The 22,720-nt window shown below is 37.5% G+C and overlaps 2 protein-coding genes across 9 annotated transcripts in view; one reads left to right on the forward strand and one right to left on the reverse strand.

The window, feature by feature from the left end:
• The window catches only part of slc6a9 (solute carrier family 6 member 9), a 60,390-nt gene extending 54,646 nt beyond the window's left edge, over positions 1 to 5,744 (forward strand). For 5 of the 6 annotated variants that reach the window (XM_082172659.1, XM_082172658.1, XM_082172657.1 and 2 more), the window contains one exon: positions 888 to 5,744. In XM_082172659.1, the coding sequence (XP_082028785.1) occupies positions 888 to 1,112 (225 nt within the window). In that variant the 3' untranslated portion in view covers positions 1,113 to 5,744. The remainder of the gene's footprint in view (positions 1 to 887) is intronic. The other variant, XR_014206716.1, reaches the window with a different exon arrangement.
• On the reverse strand, positions 3,301 to 22,671 carry ccdc24 (coiled-coil domain containing 24). Of its 3 annotated transcripts, none has more exons than XM_082172698.1 (9): positions 22,462 to 22,671; positions 21,938 to 22,149; positions 20,243 to 20,412; positions 15,277 to 15,429; positions 15,071 to 15,175; positions 13,224 to 13,278; positions 7,832 to 7,898; positions 7,198 to 7,315; positions 3,301 to 6,252 (listed from the first exon to the last, which is right to left on the reverse strand). In XM_082172698.1, exons 2-9 carry the CDS (start codon positions 22,118 to 22,120, stop codon positions 5,832 to 5,834), a joined length of 1,272 nt encoding a protein of 423 aa, XP_082028824.1. In that variant the 5' UTR covers positions 22,121 to 22,149; positions 22,462 to 22,671; the 3' UTR covers positions 3,301 to 5,831. The 3 variants fall into 3 exon arrangements, with proteins under 3 accessions (XP_082028824.1, XP_082028825.1, XP_082028823.1); XM_082172699.1 differs by lacking the exon at positions 22,462 to 22,671 and adding an exon at positions 22,401 to 22,448; XM_082172697.1 differs by lacking the exon at positions 22,462 to 22,671 and having other exon boundaries at positions 21,938 to 22,455.
• Positions 22,672 to 22,720: the final 49 nt, after the last annotated feature.

Here is a 22,720-nt window from a genome sequence, read left to right on the forward strand (position 1 = left end):
TAGTTTTTAATCGTTTTACCTCACATCTTCTTTTTATAATCCTTGGAAGCCAAAATCGAAAATAAAATTAGATGAACTACCCAGATGTGTATTTGATGGGCAGACTCTCTCGAGGCACTCAGCAGATATCATGAACATCGTCAGATAGATAGCTTCGTGAAATATTTTCTAACATTAGTGTTCAAAACTTAACAGTCCATTGGATGTGCATCAAACGAACATATTCCAACATATTTAGAAATTTTAACATGCTTATTTGCGAAAATATACTTAAAATTCAATTGTTCCTTTCCAGCGGAATCCGCCATCTTGTTTAAAAAAAATTACCGGCTTGCTGAGTCCGCAAGGTATTCTGGGTAATTTCCTCTTCCACTTCGTTTTAAGCCTGCATCGGACCGCACTATGTTTTGAGGGTTGATTTTAAGGGGAGAACAGCACTCCCCCTTGCTCTTTAGAGTATTGGGACACCCTACCCCTACACGAGAACGCGCAAAAACAAGGGTTAGGGCAGAAATCTAGGGTAAGGGGAGGTATTGGGACAGGGCCAAAGTCTCTTCAGAAAATTTGGACTGACCTGCTCAATTCATATTGATTAGTTTTACGATCTCTTTATGAACTTTTTGAAGCGACACAGTTTTCAGATTTAATTTAAAATATCTTCATTTGTGTTTCAAAATGAACGAATGACTTATGGGTTTGGAACGACATGAGGGTGAGTAATTGATGACCTTTTTTTTTTTTTTGGGGGGGGAACAAACCCTTTAAGATTTTTTTTTTTTATGATAACAACTTAATTTTCCCGATAAATTCTCTAGTTTTAGCTTTAAAGTATGCCAATCCTTTTGAACAAAATTCAACTGTTTTTATTCCGACTGTTTCCTCTGCAGCGTTTGAAGAACTCCTTGAAGCCTGACCTGGACTGGGGCCCTGCTCTCCAGGAGCACCGCAAGGGACGATACGCCACCACGGGCCCTGAATCTGTGGAGGTGTGCCCTCTCAAAGAAGAGCTGAAGGATGAGGGGAAAGAGAAACTCAAGGAGAAAGAGGATGAGATCGGTCTGACCATCCCAGGAAGCAACGGCTCCACATTGAACCCCACACCCAGCGCATAGAGGAGCCCCTCCACACCTTCCCCCCAGGACGGTTCCCATTCCCACATTGCGGGACAGGCCACTCTCGCTGGAGACCTTTACATATTGTAAGGGCTTTATGAAATCTAACCTCTACAGAAATTGGTTGTCATCCAAAACCTTTTTCTTTTTGTTCACATAATTTAATACTGCAGTTTTTTTAAAGAAAAACAAAAACATGTTCATATACAGGAGGTGTTTGCATACACGCAGTGTGTATATAGCGCATTGTACAATATTTTCACTCTGTGTCGAATAGTCCGGAGATGTGACTGTAGCGACAACAGGAGCTACAGTGGGATTTGGCTTGTGTGTGTGTGTTTGTGTGTGTGTGTGTGTATAGTGGCGGCAGTGCTGGTCAGGTTTAAAAGCTGAAGACCAAATATTCTTTGTGGCAATGTTATAATGCCACTGTTAAGGGGAGTGTTATTTTCAGTTTCTGTTTTGTACCTATTGTCTTGTTTGGGAACCTTCTCATTCACAAGCCAATATGGGTTTTTCAATGGCCAAGGCTGATGTCTGAGAGTAGGGTGGCCGATGGTTAATATAATGCCAGTATATGATATAATACATGTTAAATAAAATGACCTTTTAACACTGTATTAACTCAAAATTCGCTTAAATATACAACCCAGGACATGTATATTGTCCATTGACTAGACTCCCGGTAGGTTTTGGAGCTAAAACTTTCGTTAATCGTCCAAGTAGACTGGCTGATACCGATAAATAAGAATAGGCCAAGAGAATATCCACTCTATTACCCTTTTAAGTGAGAGCAAAAATACAAAACAAAGGATATTTGGTCTTAATCTCTTACTGACTGAGGTATCTGGACCGAGGCAAATAACTTCTCAAGCCAATTCTCAGGGTTACACACAATTTGCTTTTTCGTGAAGCATTTTCCAATACCTTGAGATGATTTATTGCTGATGTTGAGTGTTTGACATGAAGGAGAGGGATTTTCATGTAGGAACTTCCACATGAAATGCCAAATCTGTCTAGTCTTCCAGGCATCTCGAGCCGAGGCATCTCCTGAGCGAGGGGATCACGTGTGCGATAACCAGAAGCAGCTAGTTCCTCATTAGATTCAGTACTGTAGTATGCACACTAACCCTGCTCTTCACAGAAAAGGAGGCATGTTACCAAAAACATGTGCACAGACCTTTGTATTCTGATGATTTAGCTGGTATGTTTGTGTGTAATTTTATGTTGTCTACGCGTGTTAAGAGACTTGAACTGGTGTGTATGTTCATTTAAAGGCATCTGGCTGTGCTGAGCCAAGCAGTTGTGTTTTTGAATAATGCTGAACGATCAGAGGTAAACGTAGCATCAGTCACAATCACTGTAGTTAGTGTAATTGTTGGGTAGTCGGCAGTTTTTCCTTTGTATTATTGTGAATAACATTAAATAGTCTTGCGAGACATAAAAGGTCAAACTATCTGACTTTTAAAATAGAAACCACAGCATATTAGGTGTGTTTGTTTTGTTCTGTTTTTGTTGGCGATAGGGAGGGAGATACTCAGATTGAGAGTTTGGTAGTTGGTATGGCTAGATGCTGCTTATCATATCATTCCAGTGACGTATCAAAATGATTACTTATGACTACTTAGGATGCATACGGTTGAAGTGGCACATGTACTTGGATAGAGAGTCCTGGTTACACTGTGAATTTGTTTGGGATGTTGCCTGATGCCTTTTCAACAGGGATTCTGGCAAGGTAGCTGCTAATGTGCTGACGCATCACGTATTGAGACTTATGATGAAACGGCGAATCGCTGTGTATAGATAAGTCAAAGTAGTATTGGTATTTCTCTTTTGCGTTGTGCATGGAGAAACGCAATGCGTATGTGACGTGCTGCTTCTGTCATTTTGAGTCGAAATGAGGAGTTTGAAAATACGAACAATACATACGAAGTTACAGCTTTGAAATAGCTTAATTTTGTTATGAAATTTAAACAAATGTCGTTTTGACGCTCTTTAATGTGGCCTGGCAGATCGCTGCAGTTGCCTCTGACGGCAACACGTATCATTTCTTCCTCTTTTACTACTAGTTATTGTAGAGGGAAGACAAAGGAAAGGAATAATACTTTAGAATAATATGTTTAAAATCGAAGACTCCAGTGAAGTCCGTAGACTAATAATAGCAAACCATTTTTAGTAATTCATAGTATTTCTTTTTCTTTTTTTTTACATGGAATGGGTCACTTCATGGGCTGACATGTTGAAATCACATAACCAGCCAAAAGTGTTTTTTCTGCTCACCATCTGAATACTTCTACATTTTGTTCTTGGTGGAAATATACCTTAAAGGGTTAGTTCATCCAAAAAAGAAAATTCTGTCATCTATTACTTACCCTCATGTCGTTCCAAACCCGTAAGACTTTCATTCATCTTTGAACCACAAATGAAGATATTTTAATTTAGTTCATAAAACTCTGTTTTTTTTTTATCTGAAAACGACTCAAAATGATGGAGCAGGTCACAGATAAAGTCAGTATTCAAAACCTGATGACATAATAGTCTAGAGATCATTGTTATATGTACATTTTATTAATCTCTGCATGAAGGTAAGGTTGTCTATATACCTATATGTATAGCCTATATTCAAGATTTTATCCAAAAATATATAAAATACAATCTAACTTTAAAAAGTTGGAAAAAAGAAAAAGAGAGAAAAAAAAAAAAGATGCAACAACAATAAAAGTAACCCTGCTGCCTAACAGGAGATATCGGACACTCAGGGGAGTAGTTAGAGTTTCATTGGTCTTTGTGAGCTATTAGCACAACCATACATGCAAGTCACAGACTCTAGCTTTTCCTCTGTTAGACAGATTAGAGCAGCAGTTTAGGTGTCGTGAGACTAACAGCACTTTTATTTACTGGTTCACTTTAGCTGGCTACGTACACGGTAGCTACTGTATGATTAATCGCTGTCGCAAATGTGAATGCACAAGCTTGAAGTCCTCTCGTTTGTCTGATGTGTGGTCCTCAGACCTTGAACGTGGCATGAAGACCATGTGTCTGTCTCTAGGTACTGCAATGTGAACGGACCTTGACATGCAAACTCTTTATATAACAGTAGACATGTTATGCATCAGTGCCGTTCTTGCACTGTTCCACACATCTAGTCCTCTCTCTCTCTCTCTCTCTCTCTCTCCGTTGTACAGTAATGTAAAAAAAGACAAAAATTCAACTGATGTTTGTGTTATCTGTTTTTATCAGGGTGGGTTGCTGTAGTGGGGTTTATTTTTAGTTGTTTTTACTTTATTTCTTATGGTAACGTAGCTAATGTTATGTGTACAGAGTGCTCTGTGTAGTGGACGTTCTGTCACTATTGATGTCGTACAGTAATTTTAATCAGTATGTAATGATCTGTTTTTGCCATTTAACAGAAATCTACCTTTCTAAGAGATTTTTCCTTTTTATTTTTATAGTACTAAAACTGTATTTTATCATCAGTTGTAACATTTTTTAGCTATATTCTGTGACACTACATTTGTTCCCCCCTAAACCTCCTCAAGCCAGCTGATCTCAACTCAAACACATTGCCAAACAAAGGCTTTGGACTGAAACTTTTTGAACAAGCGTCTGGTCAAACAGAAATCGTTTATTGATGAGAAAGGACACAGTCTAAAGCCAACAATGTTATATCTTCATCTCAGTATTGTAAGTGTATTTGTAGTGCTGCAAAACCCTTTAAGAACATTTCTGTCAATTTCATTCACAGTTTCATGTATCCTGCACAATGTAAAAAGAAATGGAGAAAGCACATTTGATTGCCTGGAAAGAACGTTTTAACCTGTATGCTGATCTTTGAATCATTTCTCAAAATGCATTTGAAAAATGATAAAAACTGAATTAATGTTATGGAAATTTTATTTTGGTATATCAATACGTCATGTCAATATGCTATTGGGAAGCAAACAATGTGTTTCTAAGAAGAACCGAAAACTTTTACATGGACTTTACTCCTAATTTGACTTTGCTCTCAATAATGAGGCAACAATTAGTTTGTAAATTAATTGTGATGGAATACACCTTGAAATGACATGACAGGGTTGTGTTTATAATGAGCAAAACAAAAATATATGCACATAAATACCTCTAGGTTCTAGATGGAAATACCTATTGAGCACAATTTTGTGGCTGTATAAAGTAAGCTATAAACCGAATCAGCATACTGTATCTCAAATGAAACTGAATTCTTTCGCTTACTTACCGAAGTGTTTATTCAAAACAGCATCATGTATTTTAATGTTGTTACGGCACTTTAAAAATATATACGTGTTTTAAAGCAACAGAAAATAATGCATAACTGCAAAAAATGAAACCCATGTCTCTCCCATGGCCTGTATCCTAAAAGAAGAGATGTCATCACAATAGTGTGTGTGTGCGTGTGTGTGTGTGTGTGTACTTGTGTGCTCATGACAATATAAACAGTGAAGTAAAAAGACAAGCACATTAATGACATGAGCTCAGTACTTTATCAAACATATCTAACCATGTTTTTTCCATTTTAGGGCCAAACTGCATTGAAATTGTCTTAGTCATGTCAGCTGTATATCTTAAACTGTTCAATTTGAAATGGTAAATAAAGTTTATTTTAAAGATCAACTTGTGGTTTGTGTTTTATTCCTCTGGGTAAGGGACATGGTTTTTCCTGAAAAAAACAAAACAATGAAGAGCAGCATCCAGTTGTTGTCAAAGAGAAGAGAGCAGGCTGTTGGGCTGAGGAACGCTCAGGTGTCTGTTCCCCCTCTGCCCCCTGCTGGCTGTTCTCTGCACTGCAGGAGGAGCGGGCTGGAGGTGGTCACTGTTTCTGGTCACCTCCATCTTTAGGAGGAAGTCTTTGACGGATCCTGATGCTCTGACTGTGGCTGCTGGCACCAGTCTGAATGCTGAAGCTCTTACTGAATTTCCTCTGTACTTGCAACCTTTGTCCCCATGTTCCAAAGCAGAAGTAGGGCTTGCGGATTCAGCACTTGAAGAGCTTATTAGTGGTACATCGCTCCTGATGTGGTTTGTGTCTCTGGGCGGACATGGTTTCAAATGGGGAACTGTTGCGTTTGATGGTTTTGGTCTTTTTGAATCATTTGCAGACAGAGCTAGACCACTCATCTCCCTTTAAAAAACATACTACATTTATGCCAGAAGAACCTTGGATCAACTACATGACAGCAGAGGTGGACAAAGTACACAAAGTACCTTACTTGAGTAAAAGTACAGATACTACTGGTCAAATATTATTCCGTTACAAGTAAAAGTACAGAAGTAGGCTACTCGTTTTTAAAAGTAAAACGTAAATGTCAATGCATTGTTTTATTATTGTTGCATTGTTGTATGTAATACTTACAGTACCTTATGCCTCTGAATCTATGCCTGCCTACCCTCATATCAATATCAAATTTATTTCTAGAACACATTCAATCCCACTAATTAAACTAAGTGCACTCCATAATGTCCACAATGGTTTTGGACACCCAAATGGCTGTTCCCTCAAATAGTGCCCTATTATTTTTTTGGGGGGCTTTTAGTACGAATATGTTAGCCTTACTGTTATCTATAAGCTAGTGTGCTCCAAAACAATGACAAAATTCACATTTAGAAGTCCAAACCCAACGATGAAAATGAAAATCAGGTTGATGTCAGAATTCAACGTCAGATTGGCGTTAATTTCCGACGTTGGACAGACGTTGTATTGTGGTTGAAAATGAAAATCGGGTTGACGACAGAAACCAACATCAGTCGGATTCTGACGTCAACCCGACTTTCATTTCCAAACAAAATGCAAAAACCCCAGCAACTAAAATCACCCCCTGACTGACATTACTACTTTCTACTCAAGGACCTTGACAGAAATGTAGTGGAGTAAAAAGTATGATATTTGTCTTTCAAATGTAGTGAGGTTGAAGTAAAAAGTTTCCAGAAACAATAATACTCAAGTAAAGTACAGATACTCAAAGAGTGTACTTAAGTACAGTACTCGGGTAAATGTACTTACTGTCCACCTCTGCATGACTGTGCATCAAGTCATATACAAAGCATTATTCTGGAAAGGTGATCTGACCTTGCATGGATTTGTGGGATTCTGTTTCTGGTGCTCTGATTTATTGTGTTGTAGGAGCAGTTCATTAAACTCGTGACGTTTAAATCCCTCTGAATGTGTCTCCGTTCCTCTTTGAGCTCTGAAAGTCAGCAGAGAAAAGAAGAAATCAGTGTTAAGCAGTCTACATTTTTAGCAGATTTTTTTCTTTATTTGAGACTGCAGAATTACTAATTTAGCTGCTTTTTTTTTTTTATGAACGAGTTGTATGTACAATAAAAAGAACAAACTGCATTACACACTGGCTGACACACTTGTTTTTACACACTTGTTTATCATCAGCCCAAAAAAAGAGAGGAAAAGTGTACATAAGATTTAGGAGTGAACCACTAGATGGTGGTGATACACTATTCAAAAGGCCACTTCACATTTGGAGACATTTACAGATTTAAAATAAAATGGTTTAATGATCATTATGATGCAATGATTATTAGGAAAACATATGCTCAACAGTTGAATTTATATATAGACAAATTTATTTACCTATATGGACAAAAACTCCTCAGAGCTACACAGTCTTGTTTTAGTTCAGTCTGCCAGGCTTTTGTCTAAGGTGCATGAAAACAGAATCTTTTTGTGACGATGAATAACCACATACCTGCTAGGGTGGGTTCTGGAGAGACAGGTTCTGTCTGGGTACTGGCTCTCTCAGTCTCAAGGTTTTCCTGTGATAAAACATCTGATCAAGCCAAAGGATTTCAACACCATTATACTTTCCCTCTCTCCACTAAGCTTTATGGCAGAGATTTTTCCCGCAGTGTTTATCTCCAAATGTACACTCTTAAAAATAAAGGTTGCCATTGATGGTTCCATCATGAAGAACCCGCAACATCCATGGGACGTTTCAGTTCCAAAAAAGGTTCTTTGTAGTGGGGGGAAAAAGTTCTTTAAAATATTAAAATGTCCTTTACATTAAGAAAAAGGTTATTTTAAGAACTGTTCACTGAAAGGTTCTTTGTTGAAACCAGAATGGTTCTTCTATGGTCTCACTGCAAATAAAACTTCATTTTAAAAAAGTGTAATGCTGCAGACGTTTGCCACATCACCTTTGTTGTATATGTTTATAGCATATCACTTTAATAGACACAATTCTATGGCATTTGTGATCAATATTCCGGCCGAAACCCCCCATTTAGACCAGTCTAAACTTGTTTGCTGGCCTCAGCTATAGTTTAAGGTCTTCCAGCCAGTAATAATGTCCGGCCAGTAATAATGATGCTGACTTGCCATCAAATGAACAAATTACATTTTAAAATGATCAAAATAAAAAAGTTATTTTAAATTGATAAAACAAATTACTGTTTATTTTTCATCAAATAAATGCAGCCTTGGTGAAGTAGAAGAGACTTCTTTCAAAATCATTTAAAAAATCTTACCAACTCCAAACTTTTGAACTTTTGATTAAAAACACGAACGAACAAAATGTTCTACAGTATGTAGTAAGATTTACTTTTTTATTCGTCTTATTCGTTATGAGTGAAGATTCAATCAAAAATTCATGATGTGAAACTTTGTATCTGCATCAACAATAAATTGCCAAATTGCTTTACAGATTAAAAAAAGAAAATAAGAATCAGATTCAGAATGGAAAAAGTGACACATTTACCATAAAAAATCCCCCACCATCTTAATAGTGTTGATGCAGACCCAGAGCTCACACTGCACTAAATGATTCTACAGGACTGAGACTCACTGAGTCTCAAGCTCTTAAAACGGGACTCCAAACCACATGCTTTCGCTGCAAAGCCACGGATCTCCATTAGCCGTCATTGTCGTATGGCATCGGAGTACTATTATTACACCAATCTGCCTGCTGCCTCGGTTCAGTCACTGATATCTCATGTAGAGTCATGCTTACTGCCCAGCACAAGTATTATACACTCATCCTTTTAAATGAAACACAAACAGAGCTCTCTGAGGTGAGCACTGTCACTGCCAGCGTACGGGAGACTACACATAGCCCCGTGGTCTGTGGGCAGCGGTATAACCCCAGAGGCCAGCTGGAAAAGAAATAGCATTAGCAAAGCCATAGTTATGAGGCAGGCCACTGAAATCTAAAACCAGAGGGAGGAGGGACGCCCTCTCCCACACTCCCTCAGATGAGCAGATGTCTGTGCACGGGACAGGGTTATTATCCTTAACTAAAGCTAAAACCATAACCATAAAAATAAAAATAAACTTTATCATTACTTGAAATAATGCACTAAATTTAATTTAATTTAAGTTGGATTACTAAAATAACTAAAATAAACTAAAACTAATGTAGACAAAGTAATAAAACTATATTTACAAAAACTAATAAAAGTGACAAAGCACACAAACAAAATTACCTACATTAAAATGAAAACATAAAATCTCAAATTAAAATCTAATTCAAAATATTAACAAAAACTATAACAGTATCTCAATGATAGTAACACTGCTGTTTGACTTTGACTCATTGTCCAAGACAATATTCAAAAATGTGTAAAAAAAAAAAAAAGAAGAAAAAAGAATCTAATCAAATCTTGTTTTTCATGCCCTAAGAGCAATCAAAAAGCATAGGAAGATTGTCATAATTCATGCATGAAAGGGTTCAATAAAATTCAGCCACCTTGTGGCCCCCTTAGTGCTGAGAGTCCCAATTGCAGGCCCCAGCTGCAATGAGACATTCAATTCTTGGCTAGCACTAATATTCTGATTAACACTGTTCTGATTATATACATTTCTCTCTAAAGACCGATCATTTAATTAAAATAAACAGTCTATGCCAGTGGAACTGTTTAATTTCTTCATCATCAAATTTAATGGTATGTGACAGTACACATCCCAGTCTGGCACTGTCAAGAATGAGCCTGTGAACTTTAGGATCGGCCCAGTTCAATGTAACAAGTTTTGTCTGTCTAGCTCAAACGTGAAACTGCTGTGTGACGTGACGTGATCACAACATATTTGATGCTCAATACTGTATATTGTTATGTGTGGATGAGATTTCACAGTGAGTGGTGGAGTGCATTTGTACAGCATGTCAACTGTGTATGTTCAGGAGTTTGGACAACTGCATTTGTACAGCATGTTTGGACAGAATGCTTCAAATAGTGAGCATATGTGTGTTAATCAAAAACAAATGGCGTTCTCATTTGCTTGAGAGTGGCTCACATCTGTGGCTGAGCTCTGCACTTTAACAGAAGAGAGAGTGAAGCAAGGATGTACAGTAGAAACCTTAAGTTCCTCTGGCTGACTGAGAGGAGATCAGTGTGACACTGTGTGTTTGTCTGCATAGATGGAAAACGAGCTTAATGGGCTAGTTTAACGTATTTGTATTCATATACTATAGAAATGCTCTGTGATCCATTATTTAAAAAAACATATGCTCGTTCTATGGTAGTTGATGCATGATTATATATTTCCCAGCTGCTTATGTAACACATCAAAAGGAACAACTGTTCTATATTTCACACTTTACATGAGTGTTCATGTAATGTGCAATTATTAAGCAAGCACTGGGTAATTCTAATAAACTATCTACTGAATGTATAATTTATGAGTGGTGTTGTACATAATTACACATTGTTATTAGTGCATATTGTCATTGTTATTACTAAGGAAAGAATCACTTTTTATTGTTCATATTAAAGGTCCTTGCACCCTGAGTCCGAAATTTTCGTATGCGCTTTTTCGTATTCGTCTTTTAGTGGCTCTGAATTGTCAACTATTGTTGAATTGTCGCTACAGATGCGAAAAACGCAGAAAATTGAACCGGATCCGAATTTTTTTATGACAGACGAAAGTTTCAGAGGCAGTGTGTAAAAGTGATTGACATAACGTGAGGTCGTATTTATTTTTTAACGTGCGAAAAGTTTGGATGAGATTTTCGGACCTTAATGCTTAATATGCTGAATAAACATCAAAATATTATAATAACCTCAAAAGGCACATGATTGATACCTCATATTGAAAAAAATAAGCAGGCAGCAATGACGGGCCCAAGCACAGGCACCACCATCACCCCATGGCTTTAGAAAATTGGGTAAATATAGAAGGTAAATACATCAAAAATCGAATTTATATCTGCCGTGTCTTGACATTATTCTGACCCCGCATTCAGCAATTCAGGTAAATATAAGCGGCTGATTTCAAAGCCTGTTTTAAGTGACACACTTCCTGCTGCCAGTTGGTGGCACAATGACCGTGACTCGCAATAGTCATATCCACGTGTTCAGCTCAATAAGAACTATATGTGGATCCGATTTCATACATACATGATATATGCACGTTTTTTTACTGTATTCAAGCGGGAGCTGTAGAGCCAGTTGCATGTTAAGGGCCTTTAAAGCCCCTTAAAGGTAAAAAAAAAAGAAAAAAAAGCACTGCACACTTTCAGTGATTGGGCCCTAACAAAACAACACAGACATATAGAACTGAAGGACAGAAGTCATACCTGGGAGCGCCCAATAGCAACCACCCAAAGCTATAGCAGCTATTTGCCAACATCATAGCTGGTATTGTTATTGCTAAAACTAAGTCTATTCATTTTCAATTCATCATTGAAATAAATTAATTTTTTTAAATTATTACAAGTAATTTTTTTAATTACTATAGTAGGTAGTTACAGTATAATTTGGACAGTAATGTAAAGTGTTGCATTTTTTCCTCATAATTACATGTAAGCAAATATAAGGGCAATTCTCTCATTCTCAAAGGTAGAAACTAATAGAGAGTCAAATACAAATTTGCACTGCAGTTTTCAGTTGCACCAAACTGAGATAATTAAAAATGGTTATTAAGCAGTTTGTTTAATCTGTACAAGCGGTTCCACAGTGTTAGAACACTCAGAGTTGGGTTTTGGGAACTATCATATTATCTTCACTAGTCTTATGGGGATGAAACTTGCTTTTATGTCTGCAATATTTATTTCACAATAATAATAAAAACTGCAGCAGTTCATAAGGGAAATATGATTACTGACCAATCTGAAAACTATACATTTTGTTCTTTGTAGAAACCACAAAAGAAGTGTTAAAGCTGCAGTCCGCAGTTTTTCCTCTTTGTCGCCATCTCTGTTCGAAATCTGCAGTTATTCACGGAATTATCAACTTTACGTGCGTTGTGCCTCGGCACGGCACAGCGCGGATGAATCCAATGTTTTGAGGAGAATGTGCGGCTGTCAGTCACCGCGCCGGTGTGGATACTGTCATTCGGAATCACAGATTCTACTTTTTGGAAGTATGACCAACATAAGAATTTTCACCGGAAAATGTCGTCTGAACAAGTAACATTCACGTTTGTTCTGACCAACTAAGGGGAAAAAAGCATTGCAGTAAATCACGCCGATTTAATCTAACGATTGCTTATCATATCACGTCACCGTGCAAATTATACTTTGTTCTCAAATTGTTAATGTTAACAACATCAGCATTGATTGACTACATTTAATGCCCTTCCGATATTATCCTTGTTTTCGCATGGGCCCGGTTGCAGTCTCTTTTTTTCTCCGAAGTCTTTTGCATTTTACAACGGGTGAATCTCCAGTTGTCACTGGTGGTTGTTGTTTGAACCTTTCTGGATCCGCCATCAAATTGATGAGTTTAATTATATCAAGTGCTGTGAGAAAAGACTATAAATCTCCACCTCCAACATCCTCACACGCAATATAGTCTACTAGCCGAGACACCTTCTTTATCTGTACAGATGTGACGTAATGATGCAAAGACATGCTCGAATTTCCAGCTAAGGCAAGCAGATAGTTTTGAACACTGGCTGGTTATGTACTTGCTCAAAAATTTATTTTTAACCCAAAAAAGCTATGGACTGCAGCTTTAAGTACAGTACTTTAACTATAATGGAGTTTGGCCTCAGCAGATCAAAAAAAGATGCGCTTAGAAAAGATAGAAAAAAAAGAAAAAAGATTCCTCCACCCTCTGGATCCAGATTCATAACATGTTATTAAAGTAATCCTGAAATTGATGTTGCAATCAAAACCAGTATTTAATGTCAAAATGAGCCCTTACCTGCAGGACCCGCACGTCTCTTTTCAATGCTTCAGATTCTTCCGTAAGGGCTGACCTGTCAATCAAACAAGGCCTTCTTTTTTAAAGGATTAAGTGCATATATGCATATATTCTAAATCAACACTCATGAAAAATATATATCAAACAAACAAAATACCATAAGTGGCACCAAGAATAAGATACACATAATTATGGCAACTATAAATAACTGTCCATATTCTGAGCCATTATGGGTTTCCGAGAAATAGGAGACCTCTTCTCATTTAAGTACTTCATACAAAACACAGCATCACTTAAACAAGTTTAAGCAAAAAGAGTTTTTATCTGGGCTGGACTCAAACTGCTGCACCATGAACTCTTTTCCAGATCAGCGGGGAAGCGAACACTGGCCTACTTCTTCTCTGTTACATAAGCATTGTGTAGTCACTTAAACTCTCTTCACTTTTCTTTTAAGGCCAAGGAATCTTACATATGTCGGGATCTAGTATTAATTTGCTCACAATGAGGTCTTTTGTTCTGATGGAGGGATAGATCGGACTGCTCGCTCCCCTCCTTCTATCTCAGTTCCCTGCTGCCACACTCAGCAGGACTTACTGTTTGCATTCCTCTTAGCTGGGTGGAGGGTTACACATGCCTGGCAGAGAAGGAGAGGATGGGAGGTAGAGAATGGTGGGTGGTAAAGGGGTTGAGCGAGGCGTTCGTAAAGTAGAAAGTTTGTACTGAAAGAGAGGCTTAAGGAGAGAGAGAACTCAAGAGGGAATCCCTTAATAGATGAACTGAGGTGGTGCGATGACATAGTGATAGTATGAGATGGTTATATTAGTCATTTAAAGTACATGGTTGTGTGTATGCATATATATATATATATATACAGTAAATAATAATAATAAATAATAAAACTAATAAAATCATACATTCAATATTATTAAACATTTATTAAATGTAAATTATATTTTATTAACTTTTAGTTTATATGAATGAACATAACTAATACAATAATATTATTTAATATTATTACATATTTAATTTAAAATAATATTTAAATACATAAAAATAATAAATGCATTTTAACTTTGTGAAAATGATTTAATTAATTATTTAATTAATGTTGAATTCATTTAAAATTAATTAATTAATTTATGACATTAAAACAAAGATGAAAAGCTTTTTAAGATCAAGAGAAATCAGTTTAGTCAAGTGTGTCCAAACATTTGACTGTTAGTGTATGTGTGAGCTTACAGACAACCCCAAATCGAAATGTAGCCACCAATTTAGAACCAGCAGTAAGTAATATAATCCTAGATGAAAGTGTATATGAGCATGAGCAGTCGTGGAAAGAGGGAAAGAGAGGAAGGTGAGGAAGTCCAACATTCTGATTTAACAACAGCATGTTTGCACAAGAAGGAGCGTGTCTGGTCTGCATCCAGTCAGTATGAGCACATGTTGAGCAAAGGAGGGAGAAATCTACCCTGAGGAAAGTGTGTTCCACAATATTAACTTCACTGCACAACAGGACCAAACTGCAAACGGACAATCTTGCTGGCTAAAAAGTAATTATGTTATGTACACTGCCTCGGGTGTAAACAAATGATTCCAATATTATCTGCTTGATAAAAAAGTAATTGCATTTGTTATGCATGGAATTAGGTCTGAAATTTTACTGTGTTGTTCATAGTTTTCATAATATGCTCAAAGCAAACCTCAGTTATAATAACATGTACTCACACTCTGTGTGACTTCCATTTAAAAATGAGCATCACTTTGCCTTACTCACTCTAAGGGTAGAGCAACTGAATTGAGTAATTTAAAGGGAGCAGTGCGTATAACTGCTCAGATATACACCTCACCTGAGATGGGTCACGACTTCATCTATATGGGTGATGTTTAACTTGTGTCTTAAGGCCTTGATTTCTTCCTCACAGCTGGAGTGAGACGAGAGGCTAGAGATTGACCTGAAAAAAGAGTGCTATTCAATACTTACTAACCCAATCAATATCATCAACTTCTGTCATGTAGAAGTACACTCACGGGTATATCATTTTGAAACACTGACCTGCTTCCAATCTTGCTCTGGCTAGATGGGGGTCTGGAAGGTGATTTCTTTTCACACCAGCTGCCTGGACTCCCCTGTCTCTGTGTGCTACTGCTGCTCAATGCGTAACTCACCACACTAGGATTGTACAGGGCCATGACCTCCTCTTCATCCCTGAGACACACACGCACACTCATTTACTGACAGTGAGAATGACAGAATGGTGAAAGTGAAAAGTGCTAGCACAGTTTTATTGTGATTCCCAAGCAGGATTTTGCCTTGTTAAACTAAAAAAGTAAAGTATACTTAATTGGATTTAATTTATAAATAAATGTGCTGTTAGATCTTTCTCAAGAAACCTGTGAAAGACAAAATGGGATCTCATTAAAGCTATTTGGAGAGTCTCTTTCCACACAGTATTGATTTTTTTGTTGTGGTTTAAAAGTGCACTAAAAATGAATGAAGATGCTGAATGATATCCATAAAAATATCAGATAAGAGGAACACCTTTCTGGTTTGGATTCAATGATTGGGTATTTCTTGAGACTTACTGATGGAGCTATGGGGAGCCTTAAACAAATACAGTTAGGAAACACAGATCTAGAAAATGTGTTTTACTAACTTTAAAAAATGCAGAATTTTCTTGGAAGACACATTATTTATTCAAGGCCCCATATCCTCATCCAAAAGTACTAGTAATACAGCAGAATGATGTTGCACTGTGGGAAAGGTCAGGCAAATCATTCTCATACTCACAGCTTTTGGTGTCTGGCCCTTAAAGGTGGGGTAAGCAATATTCGGACAAATTCGGTTTAGAAGTTAGTCGGACCGACACACGAACAAACAACAACAAACGTGTGTAGCCTATCAGCATTAGGGGGCGTATGATGGTGGAGGAGAGAGAACGAGCAAGAGGGAGATTTAAAGAAAGACTGTAGAAAGAGAGTTGATACAATACAAAAGAGAAAAGCTCAGAAGAAATCACTGGAAAATGAAGGGTTATGACTGGGCAAGAGCTTTAGGACCCGCGTTAATATTAGAAAAGCTTTCCAGCGCTGGAGAGACCAAGCGGGCGGAAAGGCATGAAAACAGACGCGGAGGTTGCCTTGATTCTGCTCCACACTTGGGTAACACCGGGTTTGAGTGCCATTGTTTGTCTGAAGCTGCTGTGCTGTTGGCAACTAACAACAAATTTTTCGTGAAGCATTATTTTGTTGCGCTTCTGCTATGATAAACAGACATCTACTCTTGGATTGTGTGCGTAACGGAGGCCAGCTACTGAGAGTCGCGATGACGACTGCTAGAGAATGCGGTGTTTAGCGTCAAGTTATACACTTGCCTCGCATGCTAGCGATCAGAGTTCGAGACCGACTCGGAGCAGGGCGGTTAGGATTGGTCGGTGAGCTATGGAGGCGGAGCAATAAAGAGAGGGGTGTGTTTGTTTGTGTTGATTTCAAATATCAACAATATCCAACAGCGTTTTTGAAATATCGCTTACCCCACCTTTAAACAGTACAACACTACAATAAATAGAACAACTGAAAGTTTTGTATTATAAGAAAACAGTTAGGGGTAAAATACACTACCGTTCGAAAGTCTGGGGTCTCTTATGCTCATCAAGGCTGCATTTATTTGATAAAAAATTCAGTAAAAACAGCAATATCTAAATGTTATTGATGTTGAAAACAGTTGTGCTACTTAATATTTTTGTTGAAACCTTGATACATTTTTTCAGCATTCTTTGAAGAAACAGAAAGTTGAAAAGAACAACATTTATTTAAAACATATTTTGTATATATTAACTGTACATTTGATCAATTTAATACATCCGTGCTGAAAAAAGTATTATTTTCTTTATTAAAAAATCTGATCACATTTTTTTTTATACCACCCCATGAGGTACCTAATACATAGTATGGAATTTCTAACTAACAATAATAAGAATGATAATAAATATCATTATATAATATATATAATGTATATATATATATATACACACACACACACACACACACACACACACATATATACACAACATGAATATTTCAATTGATAAATACTATATATTTAAGGATTAAAGGGAGCATTTGCCTAATTAATTACCTCATGGTATTGTTATTATTTCTTAATATATATACATGAGAAAAAAAAAAACGTATCAGTAATAAGAGCAGAATGCTGTTATTTTTAGTGATAAATAAAATGGCGCTCTTGCAGTAATCTTAAAACAGCCTTGCTGAGTGCATGAGAGCGGATGAAGGCAACACACAACAAGGGAGCAAAGGCCTTTTATCCACAGCCATGTTTTCTAACCATAAATCAAGCCTGGACTTGATGTTACAGTCCATGGACACCTCTTTGAAATGTTATTGTAAATAAGCACAAAGGTTTGCATTTGGAAATGCATTTAACTGCATTAAACTGTATATGCATTAAACATCTGAATAACCAGAAATACAACAAAGATGAAGCAAACAGATGGTCCTTTCTCACTCAAAGACATTATTCAGACGTAAAGCTGTGTATCACTTTCAGCCCATTGTTGCTCACATCTTCACCCTTTCTTTTTAAGCACTGACAGGATACAGTTTGCATGTTTGTGGGGCTTTTGTAGCCTGATAAAAAGAGCCAGAAGACATTAACAAGCATCTCTGACCGAATCCTGCATTACGAGCAGAGGTCCGACGCCCATCTCTGCTCTGCTCATATAGAGGGGATGTACTGACAGGAACAGAGGCTACATTGTGGGCACAGATCAGTAAGCAGCTTAGCAGTGTTCACAGAGGAGGGAGGAACATACTCTTGCCAACAAAGATGGCAGAGAGGAGCCGCCACATCAAAAAGAGGACAAAAGAAAAATCCCTCAATGCATCAGAGGAAAATAAGAGGCTCTTTCAAAACGCCCCTCCATCTGCACTGATAATTTACCTACATGTGAAATACGCTGTGCACACAACTTTCTGTTTCCAGCCTTCCTGCGCCAATTGTTATAGTATCACTCTCCAGAGATTTAAGAACCTTCCTTTGGTCGGCTTTTAAAGTCTCAGCCGCTCGCAGTTCACGCATGAACTAAGGTTCTCTCTCAATGCCCATTAAACGGAGACCTAGCATAAAGAAACAGGTGCAGCTTGACTCCATACAGCCACAACAAATCACGCAGACAAGGACTTAGACCACACAGGAGGGAGGGGAGGCCATTGGCCGAGAGGGGAAAAAGTGCCGCTAACTAGATCCATTAAATGAATTCCTTTCAAAAGCTTTCTTGCCCACGTTAAAGCGCGAAAAACGCCATTGAATCGACGGTTTCCTGCTTTGGCCCGCATCAGGTGCCGGGAAAGCTCCAAACCTGGAGCAATATGAAAGAGAAGTAATCCAGATTTGTCCTCAAAGCAGATCAGCAGCTAAATTATGTCCCCAAAGGAAGTTGGTAACAAACAAAAACTGACATTGAAACCAAACAAGTTTACACCCCAATGCTCATATGCAATATTTGTTTCTGGGTGACAGAGCCAATTCGTTTCAGCAATTTGGGAACGAATGAAAGTGTTTTCTCTGATGGACTCTACCGGTAGTCACCAAACACCTGCTCCTGATTTGCCATGGCTGAAAAGAGAGCTTTTTGTCTACTAAGAGAGAAGGGTTATAAGGAATATAAATAGGTGAAAAATGGATCTACAGGCTCAGCAAAGAATAATGTAAATAGTTAACCAACGAAATCGACAAATTTTAATGAATTGAAATTTTATTGTTGAAAAAATTTGTTAAAGTACATTATAAAGCTTTCAAAAGAAGACCTTGTAAAGACATTCTTTCCACTGTCTAACTGGTTGCTGAGAGAAAATCGCCCCTCATGCCTGACTGGTACCTGTAAATATCTTCTTCCCCGGTGCATTGTTATATTAGGCAAGGAGCCACAAAAAATAACAAAAGAACCCTAAGAAAGAAAAGCCACTAGGAAACAAATTGAAATGTAATCATAAATAGCTACAAATTTAAAAGCAAACAGAACATGAACTGTCAAACAAACCAGACATAGTCCTTACTGCTGACGTAACTGATTTACTTCATTTAAAGCAGTTCTATTGTGATGTGCTCCTATGGCTGCTCCAAGCTTTAAAAGTCTAAGCATTTCTTTAAAGCAATGCTACTTTACAAAAGCAAAGCCCTGACCTATGAACTCACTCCCATTCAGTTGAAAAGAATACTTTGGGTCTCCATTAAGGTCAGAACATTCATTCGTCAAGTCAGGGAAAGCGATTACAACACGACACCCGCAGATGAGACTTGACAGTGAGTTCTAGATCTTCAGATGAAACATTTCAGTTGGAATGTATTGAAAATTTTCATTTTAAAAATGACTACAATTTAGAGTTAATATAAGTAATATAGTTCATCAAACCATGACTGTATTGTAGGGATGCATGATTTTTTGGTACAATATCGGGTTTTGACAGATTTAACTATTTTTAATTTATTGGTATCAGTCGATATTAGATATTTAATTGTGTATGCTCATTTCTGTAATTTTTATTTAGATTCCCTTTGCCGTCATCTAACAAGCTCACTTAAAATTAAGCTTTAAAAACACTAATTACTGAATAACACTTAAATGTGATCTTTAGCAAATCATCCTGTTGTACATTGTAACATTGTGATGCTGGAATTTACTTGTCACATTTAAAATGATTTATTTTAGTTTTTCATGAATAGCATAGAATTGTAATGTCAGTGTATCTGTATCAGCCAGAATTTGAACCAAATGTTATGGCTCATGTCTAGTGAGTGGGTTTTAATAAAGTTTATGACTATCAACAAGACGTCAGAGGTTAAAAGTCTTTCAGAGCTGATAGTTAATGTTAATTTTTGTTAGCTTTGATAACTGTTAAAGTTAACTGTTGGTACAATGTTTGAGGCTTGATGTCTGTTGTGTAACAGTCGAGGATCCATGTTGCATAGCAGTAATATTATAACCATGTATCTTCCTCACCTGCCCTGACTGGCTGCTTTTTCCCTCAGTGAGAGCAGCAACAATTGAATCTCTGCTTTTAGCAACTCTTTAACAGCCGGGGGGTCAGCCAGAGGGAACACAGGGGCTTCTGGCCTGCTGCCCTGCTCTGAGTAATGGAGCTCCTGCCAAATCTTCTCCCACATCTCCACCTAAAACAGGTCAACAGAGGAAAGCGTTAACAGGAGAGTGCTATTTGGCTCAGCTTTGTATGAAATGCACTTTCCATCCAAATCCATGTTACAAGCTGCTCTACAACTAGAGAAATGCAGCCAGTTGGTTAACACCCCATCAGAAGTGTCTCTAATCTCTGAAATGGGTATAAAAAACTGAAAATTTCAGAGAATATAAAAAAAAAAAATCCATGTGTTATTCTCACAAATGCTCCACCACGTGAGGTGAAAAGCCAGAGAGGGAAATGAAAGCCTGTCATGGCACTGGCAAACAATGTCTGCACTCTATTACCAATCTCCACACCTGTCTTGGGACGTTCAAGTTTCCCTCGGACTCTGAAAATACACTTCAAAGCTTGTCGAAGGCAATGCAAGACGGAGTAAAACCAGTTCCCTGAGAATTCTGATCCTGCTGTGCCTGCACGAAACCAACTTCAAGCCTAAATAACTTCAGCTCCTTCTTATTTCCACTGCAGAACCTGGGGTTTAGGATGTGCACAGGCACCGGAGAGACATTTCTGTGAGGATGCAGGCTTAAAAATGACCTCAATGCAAACTTTGATAAGAGCATGTTTCTTTTCTTGTTTATTGACTTTCATCTTCGTACTGAAAAATGTTCTCAAGGACAAGCTCAAAGGCAAAGTGAGAGAGGAAAATTGACAGAAAAACTAGAGTCTTCAAAATCCTTGCATTTTTGTTTTGCAGCACAGTAGTTATAAACTTTACTGGTGTTCAAAATAGGTCTTACTGACAAGGTAAGAAGTCCTTGGTTGCTAAGACAATGCATTATCATAATAATTATTTGCAGTGAAAATGTATCAAATTCCCTTGAACACATTCGAGGCATTAGTCATAAAATCTCAGAAGTCCTTATGAACAGCAGAGGGGTTTTTAAACAGAAGGTCATAAATCCTATTTAGTGTTCAGAGGAAGGAGGAATCAAATAAGTCTTCCATAGACAAGTTTCCACCCACTATTTCCATATGCACATGGCTGTCTGAGTATACTGCATATGCAGTTTGTGAAAGACTATTTATCTTTGAAAGAGTCAGCTCTGAAACAGTCCCTGTATCTGTTCAAATAAGGTTTGCATTCCATGCACTGAGATAATTCACTCTTGGGAGTTGTAATTCAAAACTGGTTTAAAGATACATGTCAGGGGTAGGCTATACTGGCTATAGGCTATCTTATATATATATATATATATATATATATATATATATATATATATATATATATATATATACAAGATGAATAAAATATTAAACATTAAAAGTAAATATTAAATCTAAATAAATAAAAATATGTAGCCATCGCCTGAAGGGGTGTTTCCATTGGCCTTTCAAAAGAAAAAATAAACGTACTGTATTTAACATTAATAGGTGACGACATGAATTATGTAGTCTGGGCTTTGCAGTTATTTTATAAAAGATTACAAAATTACTTTCAGCGATCACATTATGTTCTCTTACTAGACAGTCTGATGCATAAATATGCCTCATACCTCTGAATACAACTCAGCGTACGTATCAACCAATGCATCTCCAAGTACTGCTCGGATCTCAGGAAGCTCAGAGCAGGGAACATTTTCCTGCACTAAATTCCACACAGATTGTTGGCGTTGGAAATTGTCCATGGGGCCGCTATTTCCAGAGCTGAGCACAAAAAGCTCACCACTGGAGTGCATTCGGTGTGTCCATACTGGAGACAAAATAGCTGTAAATAAATACATAGAAAATTAAATACATCCCTACATACATTTCAAAATCTCATACAGCATTCAACGGCAGTGATGCACTGTATAAAGGGAAAGAGCATGATAAACAAACATATTGCGGCGTAAATAATTATGAGTCATGACCTTATTAATTAACTTTGGCAATAACACGTTAACCTAGTATTTGGTGACTTTAAACGTGTACGATAATGAAACAAGTATGATTGGAGAAAGATTTAAGCTGGCATACATTTGTGCAAGCATAAACATTAGTTTTAGAGCAAGCACATTCCCCGCTGGCGGATACTCACCAAAACAATTGTAGCTTCCTGTATCAGTGTAAACATACTTGTTCCTATGGAGACAAACTTGCGCAGTCAAATGATTGGCTAAAGGACTCGTGATAGTGATCTTTATTAACCCGTTCGGACCTAGTGTACATTACAAATGACCTCATCTTTTTTGGAACCGGTATGAAAGTGATGCTGTAAGGGACAGGCTTACCGTGTTTTCAATGGCATCCGCTGTAAAAAGTTGTATAGCTCCCTGATTACTTATAATTTTATTATA

Source organism: Leuciscus leuciscus (assembly GCF_965113295.1).
Source record: "Leuciscus leuciscus genome assembly, chromosome: 6".
In the NCBI taxonomy this organism is placed as follows: domain Eukaryota; kingdom Metazoa; phylum Chordata; class Actinopteri; order Cypriniformes; family Leuciscidae; genus Leuciscus; species Leuciscus leuciscus.

Coding starts and splice junctions, on each gene's coding strand:
- ccdc24 (XM_082172697.1), bottom strand. CDS start 22,165: ATGTATTTATTTACAGCTATTTTGTCTCCAGTATGGACACACCGAATG. Junction 15,430..20,242: donor AAAGCAGCCAGTCAGGGCAG/GTGAGGAAGATA, acceptor TGTGTGTCTCAG/GGATGAAGAGGAGGTCATGG. Junction 6,253..7,197: donor ATCCCACAAATCCATGCAAG/GTCAGATCACCT, acceptor TGTTTTTTAAAG/GGAGATGAGTGGTCTAGCTC.